Here is a 9,110-nt window from a genome sequence, read left to right on the forward strand (position 1 = left end):
AAACACTGTACTTATCTAGATAAGTAGACGAAAAGAGGAAATCGCGGGCCAGTAATTAATTGTAAATCAAAGACAAAACGTCTTGGGTAGATCATTGTTGCCCTACCATAACATGCCCCTGTCTGGGAGCCAGGGGTCACAGGATTCCCACCCCTGGTATAATTTCTGTTGTGTCCCTAACTGAGTGAGTTCACTTAAACATAAAAACTGGCCTCTGCATGTAATATCCCGGAAGGTGAAATCCTTGAATTGGCTCAAACCAGTTGTTGCGTGTCCATGTAACATTTTCAAGCAAATGTACCATTAGAAAGGAACTGAATATACACAATAAATATATATTGTTTCGGGTAACGGACAATTGTATGGTAACATATAAAGAACCAAGAACTTGCTAAAACTGCTCTAATCAGGACCTGTGAGCATTCTATATTTGTCTTAAAATGCTGGTGTCTCGAAAAAAGAAAAATGGATGACCCCCACTTTGTGTAGTGCGAAAGTGATCAGAAGGCTAAGGTAAAACTTTTTCTACTAAAGTTAATACAAATTCTCCTGGGACGCGAAAGTTAAGAGCTACCCTCACATTAACAAAAAAATCAAAGTCGGCTGTGAAATCCGCCAGAAGAGGCATGTTTGAACCAATAGATAGGTTATTTAGATTGCTTAAGCTATTAATAGATATGTCAAGCAAATGCAGGAAAAATGGGGCATCACCAAGCTCTCTTTTGAGATGTAAGTAAGAGCTTAAAGAACAATATACAGGCTGTTTGTGATGGTAAAAATGGTGTTTTAGAACAGCTTATATCTCAAATGCCAGCAAATCAAGTAGTGTTTACGTATGGAGCTGAAGCGCACCCACGTTATGGAGCAACAAAACAGCAATGGAATTCTAGATGTTCCCCGATATAACTGTCTTGACACTACCACATTCACCTATAGTTTCCATATCTTTTCACTATTAGACACGATTAGTTTAAAAAATCTGGGAGAGAGATCTGTCCTGGCATGTGAAGTGTTCTCTTCCGGTTGCAGTCATCAACTGTGGTTAAACTCCCTATTTCACTTCACCCAATGAAAACTAATCGTTTTCGTTGCCCGTAGCCGTCGTCCTTCTGAAAAATCCTTGGGTACTGGTACCATCTCCAGCATACAGATGTTGTTGCATCACCGGTTCACTGGCAGGAATCAGTCCCCATATGTGGGTTTTGACCCGGTAGGCACGCGGTTCAGGGGACGCGGTTAACGGACACGGCTAGGATGGCGGTTTTTAGTGGTTATGTGTTATAACAAGCTCCCCCAAAAAGTTAAAGAAAGTAATATAAAACAATGGGTACTTGAAGCAAAAAACAAATCGTCTTTATTTATTGATTGGATATATGTTTCGATAGAATAGTTTTGGATAGCGTCGATCAGGAGGGCATTTTTACAAACCGATCGATTTTTAGCCTTCCTTTTCCACAAAACAAAACAAAAGCCAGTTCCAGTTCGGCGACGCTATGGCATCAAGTTACCAATTGGTCATCGGGCTCCCGCTAGCCTCCCACGCAGACATATATAAGGGGGCCCCTTTCATAAGCCCAGTGGTTTCTTGGGTCTACTCGCCACAGTTATTGTAACGTCCATCCTTTTTTTTTATCAATGACCTCATCCTTATTATGATTGTCTTCGTAATACCATTAATTGTGTGGCAAATAAACTTCATTCATTCATTCATTCATTCACTCTTTGTCACGCGTTACTTCTCCTTCTCCTCCTTGGGTCCTCCGTGGGGAGGACGTTTGGATGGATTCAAAACGCAAACTTGGAGCGATAACACCAAGTTAAACCTCTTTCCCAGAGTCCTCTCTACCCTGGAAACGAGGTTGCGCTAAGTTAACGTTGTGTCTCAGATGAGATCTTAAGATACAGGTGGTCTAGGATTGCAACATTAAAGATGCAAGAGCCAGTTATTATGAAAGCTTTAAAAGCTATAATGCAGAAGGTCGGACGAAATTAAAGATTAATGGTTCAGAAATGAAAAAAATATATCGAAACCAATAAACTTACTCGACCTAGCATGATGTGGCAGATTTACGCGTGAATGAAGATTGCAAATGTAGCTTTCCTGTTCTCTCATTTACTTTTTTTTTTTTTTTAAAGAAACCTCTCGTTTCTAATTAAGGTAAACGCTGGTGCAAATATTAATTTTGTGCAAACGATGTTTGAAATAATGTTAATGAACGTTTTTCCCTTAAAACAAACAATTCCGGCGATTCTGTACACTTCGGAAAATGCTCAGCGAATACGGGAAGCAGATATGAAACGAATATTTACAGGAAAAGCTATTCAAAGATAAAATATTTGGCGCCTTTTTTTTTTCAATGACCTCATCCTTATTATTGATTGTCTTCGTAACACCATTAATTGTGTGGCAAATAAACATTCATTCATTCATTCATTCACTCTTTGTCACGCGTTACTTCTCCTTCTCCTCCTTGTGTCCTCCTCCGTGGGGAGGACGTTTTGATGGATTCAAAAACGCAAACTTGGAGCGATAACACCAAGTTAAACCTCTTTCCCAGAGTCCTCTCTACCCTGGAAACGAGGTTGCGCTAAGTTAACGTTGTGTCTCAGATGAGATCTTAAGATACAGGTGGTCTAGGATTGCAACATTAAAGATGCAAGAGCCAGTTATTATGAAAGCTTTAAAAGCTATAATGCAGAAGGTCGGACGAAATTAAAGATTAATGGTTCAGAAATGAAAAAAATATATCGAAACCAATAAACTTACTCGACCTAGCATGATGTGGCAGATTTACGCGTGAATGAAGATTGCAAATGTAGCTTTCCTGTTCTCTCATTTACTTTTTTTTTTTTAAAGAAACCTCTCGTTTCTAATTAAGGTAAACGCTGGTGCAAATATTAATTTTGTGCAAACGATATTTGAAATAATGTTAGTGAACGTTTTTCCCTTAAAACAAACAATTCCGGCGATTCTGTACACTTCGGAAAATGCTCAGCGAATACAGGAAGCAGACATGAAACGAATATTTACAGGAAAAGCTATTCAAAGATAAAATATTTGGCGCCTTCATCGCGAAAATATGTGAGAATTTGAAAAGAAAATTGATCAAAAACAACGTTGGAAATAAGAATATAATTGAAGTCGTCGCGTCAGCTGTGGAGTAGTTTCTGAGGTAAGGTGACGTTCAAAAAATCCGATGTTGTTGACAAAATCAGACATACTTGGATGCTATTGATGCTACTCTAATCTGGATATTTAACAATTATTCCTCGAGCCCGAATGGGCTCTGAGTCAATAGCCCACGAGGCCGAAGGCCGAATGGGCTATTGACTCTGAGGCCATGAGGGCGAGAGGAATAATTGTTTTAGTAAAATCCAACTAGTTGGTCAAAAAAATACCGAGACAAAACATCTTTCGCTAGTTAAAGCTAGACTTTAATCCTTTTCTGCCGCCAAAACATTACAAATATGGCCGGCGCTTTCGCTACTAGTGGGCTATAACAAATAGCCTATTAGTAGCTCAACCAATCAGAACTTAGAATTGATAATAGACCACTAGTTGGATTTTACTAATAATGCATAGTGCAATTTACAATGGCACAGCTTTAAATCGCGTTGGTGAAGACCGTCTAGGCAGGAGTGTCGAAACGCTGCGTCTTGAATTGTAACTGTGTAAGTTGCATTCACTCATGTCCAAACCAGACATGGAGCAGTATTAACCCCTGTCAACGTGCATGTTCTCTATTTTGTTAAGAATAATCTGCATCTGCCAGATGCAAACTTAATGATGGACAGCTTCTCCCCGTTTTATGTCTTCTCATCAATTATTGAGGCAATGTTTTGGCAAGTACGGGCCGAGAAAATGAAAGGAGAATGATTAACTAGTGTATTTAGTTAAATTGACCACAGCAACAATATCGAGTACCCGACAGCTGAACGGGAACAGCCCAACTGCACCACTTGCAGGCTGCACGCTTCCAGATATATACGCAATAAGCCGACAAAGTTATTTGAAATCGAAAATGATTTTTGCAGCGACCTTCTTAATGCTTTCGCTCCTCAATGTTTCACTACTCGTGAAATCTAATTGTGGGGACGGATATTGTCAAATATATGCGCTTAATCTGAAAGAAGATGCCTTCGAGAACTCGGAGTTTGTCGGTCATGTTTTTCACAAGTCTTCTGCAGTCAATCCAATTGACTGTCATGCTTTGTGTGTGGAAGACTGTCGGTGCTTGTCCTTCAACTACAAGGAAAGTGACCCGGAAGGTAAATTCTGTGAGTTGAACAACGAGAGCCAGTTTACCGCCAATTCAAGTTCCTTGAAAACATCTGCGGGTTCGCGTTATTACAACCTTCGAAGAGAGCTGTTCAAAAAGGTATTCAGATAACTACTGATAAATTCAGGTTCTATAAGTGATTTAAGAAAAAGGCAAAATGCAGGGTAATAGTTCAAGGTTCCGTTGAAGTTTGGATACCATTTTCAGGCTTATTTCTCGTATTGCTGTGCATGATTATTATTCCACTGTTGTTTCTTTTTTCATGAAGGCGACTCGTATCTTTGTTACAAACACTATAAGAAAGTGTCAGTGTTAGCCGCGAGATTATCATCATTGACCCATTTTGCAAGGCAGCTTTCCAGGAGCTTCTTCTAAAAGTTTTAGTTAGTTCTATGCATTTCATTGCGTAATATTCCTGCAATTCTGAACCACAATTTGTAGAGGGCTCCTACTTGGCCTTCAAAGGTTTAAATCCGTCGCTAAGGTAAGAATTTGGGAAGGAAACACTTACTTGAGTTTATCTAGAAATGCTTTTATTATCAAGGCCTGAATCATTTTAGACATTTTAGAGTTTTAAAATGGTTGCAATAAGACATAGTATAGGTAATCACATGATTTCCAGACAGTGCAATTTGGAACAAAAGAGTAAATCTCTTCAGACGAACAAAATTAAAAAAATTTAAAAGGCGAGCGCAATTTGACTAGTCTTTGAAAAAAAAAATCACGAATGCTTCACGGTTTATTCCAATTTGCACGAGAAAAGTTATGCGATTACTTATTAATACATGTACTATACATGAAAAAAATTTTGAGACGAGAAGAAATGCAAGCATATCACGCCATCACGCAAAAATTGCTCCATTTGATTGGCCTTGATCATTTTACCAATCAGAATGCTTCGTTTGTTGCCACCTTTTGCACTCTAGACTGTGTTGCCTGGAAACTGCATTTCTCTTAGCCAATCGGAGTAGACAAATTTTGCCGTGTATATTATATAAAAGATGGGTATTCACAAACAAATCTACTATTTACGTTGCCATAGCAAAACAGTGTGACGTCATGTGTCGGTGGCATTCCGTGTACCCATGGCTGCTGTGCAGGAAATCCTTGTCAAAATGGTGGAACGTGTACAGAAGTATGTAATCCCAAGGGCCTTAGGTACAATTGCTCATGTCCGGTCAAGTTTATTGGTAGACACTGTGAGATAAGACTGAGAGAAAGCTGCCAGGCCTACAAAGCAGCAGGCGTGGCTACTCCTGGATACTACAGAATAATTGATGACCACCATCATACCATTCAAGTATTTTGCGACTTCGACGCCTCTGGTCCTGGCTTTGCTTGGACCTTAATACAGTCCTTCAGTCTTGCTAAAAAGCATCTCTTCGATGTAAGTTATTTCCAAGATTTTTTTCATGACTTCGAAGAACGTGTTATTAGAACTCTAAACGAAAACAACAGTAATTGATTCGGCCATTCACAACATTCACTGGCAATAAAGGAAGACCTTAAACAGCGCAATGACCAGAACCAGGTTGCTGACCAGCGGTATTCGTTAAAACAATGGTTTGCTGGGGGTGCTCAATCTCGCGGGCTCAGAAAACCTGGTGGTGTTCATTGTTATTTAAGGTTTTTCGGCAATAAATGAGTCAATCCTGAATTAGAAGCAAATACACGAGATACGCACTGGAAAACATGTGCGGAGCGATATTTTACAGCCAATCACCTAAGGTAATAATCATTGCTACACTAAGTAATAGACTTATGGAAATCCATAGCAAGCAGCCATCATTCAACTGAAAACTGCTACAAGTCTTTAGATGAGATGCAGTGAGCAATGAGATCATTTTACAAAGTTTGTAATTGTTAAAGAACCTTTCTGAACTTTGTTTTGCATTTTTTTTTCGTTTACAGACAGTGCTGTTTAACACTTATTCCGATTCTGAAGCCGTTAGCGGTGATTCCCCAAATTGGCAGGCCTATTTAATACCGTCAAGTGATCTCATGTGGCTTGGTCGGCAATCAACGCACTGGCGAGCAACTTGTCGTTTTGAGATGGACGGCGTTGTGTACACAGACTATATGCGAGCCTCGTTTGCAGACAATGATATCATCGGAGCTTCCCAACCAGAAAGCGTTTGCCGTATGTACGAGGTTATCAACATCCGGGGAAATGAATGTACAAATTGCACGGCAAAGACATGGTACAGGCCACTACACATCGACAGCTCCCTTCAAGCAGGTTGTGATTTCGATTCAAAAGATGGCGTTCATGACGAAGATAACTTTGGCCTTTACAGTATAGTAAATCAACAATTTCGTTGTTCTTCCAGCCAAGAAGCAACGACCCAGTTTTGGTTTGGTGGACAGAACTAACACAAGATTCTCTTTAACAGTCTCAGGCTCAGGGCTTAATTGCTTGATTTTCGCTCTGAGATTGGTACAGTAACACTCTTACCCAATACTGTAATAATGATAATAATAAAAAAATAATGGTAATAATAATAATAATAATAATAATAATAATAATAATAATAATAGTCACTGTGGGATGTAGCCGTCTTCAGAGGGATTTTCCAAGGAGAAAATCTGTCACCGCTTTTGTTTGTTCTGGGTATGATACCACTGACTTTGATCCTGCGAGAGGTAAAGGCATGTTATGAATGGGACCGTAAACAGTACAAAGTTTATCCTTTATTGTTTATGGATGACTTGAAGCAGTTTGCCAAGAGTATTGACCACTGAATCAATTCACTTGTGCAGACAGTTTATGTGTTCAACGGGTATATGGGTGGAATTTGGATTGAAGAAAAGTGGTGAAGATAGATGGCGTAACCTTTCCAGATGGGCAGGGAATGAAACAAATAGACGAGGATGGATACAGATATTTGGGGATTCTAGAACTGAACAGAGTAAAAGAAGGGGAGATGAGGATTCATTGTCAGAAGGAATATAAGAGGAAACTGAAGATGGAGTTAAAGTCAAAATTAAATAGCAATTAATACGTGGGCTTTTGCAGTCATGAAATATGGAGCTGGTAAAATCAAATGGACAGACAATGAGTTGAGAACTCTGGACAGAAAGATTAGAAAGATCCTGACCATGTATGGAGCACTCCATCCCAAGGGTGATGTTGACCAAACGAAGCACTGAAGGAGCTTTACTCCTGGTTTCTTGACAATAGGCTAACACCAAAGATCAGCCTGTGAAAGTGGAAATAATAATTGCCCCCGCACGGTTTTGGCCAAAACCCGAAGAAGCAGAATAGAAGGCCTTGCGTATACTTGTGTATATTGTGTGGTGAGAAGGGTGAGAATGTCGATCACGTTGTGAGCGGGCGTAAGAATTTAGCTCAGAAGGAATACAAACGAAGACGTGACAATGTTGCGAAGGCGGTCGATTGGAAACTGTGTGAGAAATATGGATTAGAGCGGAGCGAAAAGAGGTACGAGCATACACCTTTGAGTGTAGTGGAGCCGTGAAAGAATCAAGATTTTGTGGATCATGTTATTGAATATTTGGTACTGTGCGAAGCAATCCCGATTTGAAGAAGCGAGCAAGGTGATGTCGGGTAATTTGTTAGCTTGCTCGTAAGGTGGTATCGGGTATTATTAACCAACTGTATTACGGTAGTTATTGTACAAAAAACGCACAAAACGAGTACAAATATTCCACTATATTGTACAGTTAGTTATTGTACATATGGGTTATTGACCAAATGTGAGGTCAAGATAGCTGGATATTGCCCTCCCCACCCCCGGGGGGGGACTCGCATATGACTTAACCTTGTTTTAACTATGGTATCTTTCAGGGGTAAGAATATCATGGTCTCCACAAGGGGCTTAATTCAAAATTTCCAACGAGCATCCCTGCCCATTCATATGCGAAGTTTTTAACTGAATCTCAGCCTGGCTATGATCTTAGCCTGCTTTTGAGATCTTGATCCATCTCGGCCTGAACCGTTCTGATAAAAAGGTGCATATATTGAAAGAAATGACTTCGTCCTTTTCGTAAAAGTAAGATCATGATGACTAGACTGACTAGCCTGCGTAGATGGGAAGACCTTAGACAGCAATGCCAACAATACCGCCAGCTACGCAGCCGGGCTACGTCATGACATGCACCAGGAGGCCGGCCATGAGGTTTTCTGCATGCACTAACTTGATAACTTGTTAAATTACAATATTGCCTTGAAGCGTTGAGTATCCTCGATCTGCCCTAGAATGTTTCAAAGTAGGCTAGGTTTTATTTGTTAACTTAGTAATATCCATTCATACACAGAGGAAAAACACTGGAGCCTGCAGGCCTTAACAGAAGAGATAAAATGTAATTTAGTTTAGCTACCTTTTAATTTTCTTTTGTTTCTTTCATCTTGTTATTATCTATTATTCGCTTTCCTCTTTTTTATGCATTTCCGTTTTTATTAATTTTACACATCACGTAGCCTTTTTATGTCATTTCCAGTAAATATAAAGATCTTGTAACAAGCATTTATCCATTCAATAAACCTGAAGAAGGCTGGTGTTGGCCAGCCGAAATATTATAACAACGTCTATGTTCACGATGTCTTGACCAACCTTTGCAGTATATTTTCCATTTTAAAGTTTTTTGGTGTGGTCACGATCTATTTTGATCCAACGTAGAGCAAGTTTTGATCGTACATGGTTTTTGCAGTGGTTTAATCCTTAAAAAATATCCATTACCGAGTATCAAGTTTTTGGAAAAAAAATTAAAAAATAAACACGCCCCAATAAAATTATATGGAAACAACAGGTCCAGATTTATTCACAGAAATGGGCTTATAAACTGGGTCGGTATGGTAAATTCGCTCTG

At 39.5% G+C, this 9,110-nt stretch overlaps 1 protein-coding gene across 1 annotated transcript; it reads left to right on the plus strand.

Annotated features, from left to right (window-relative positions):
* The first annotated feature begins 3,994 nt into the window (after positions 1-3,994).
* Positions 3,995-8,780, plus strand: LOC137996336 (uncharacterized). Its single transcript, XM_068841739.1, has 3 exons — positions 3,995-4,379; positions 5,323-5,667; positions 6,192-8,780. The coding sequence occupies exons 1-3, from the start codon at positions 4,023-4,025 to the stop codon at positions 6,651-6,653; spliced, it is 1,164 nt and encodes a 387-aa protein (XP_068697840.1). The 5' UTR covers positions 3,995-4,022; the 3' UTR covers positions 6,654-8,780.
* The last annotated feature ends 330 nt before the right edge of the window (positions 8,781-9,110 follow it).

The sequence above is a fragment of the Montipora foliosa genome, chromosome 3 (assembly GCF_036669935.1).
Source record: "Montipora foliosa isolate CH-2021 chromosome 3, ASM3666993v2, whole genome shotgun sequence".
In the NCBI taxonomy this organism is placed as follows: domain Eukaryota; kingdom Metazoa; phylum Cnidaria; class Anthozoa; order Scleractinia; family Acroporidae; genus Montipora; species Montipora foliosa.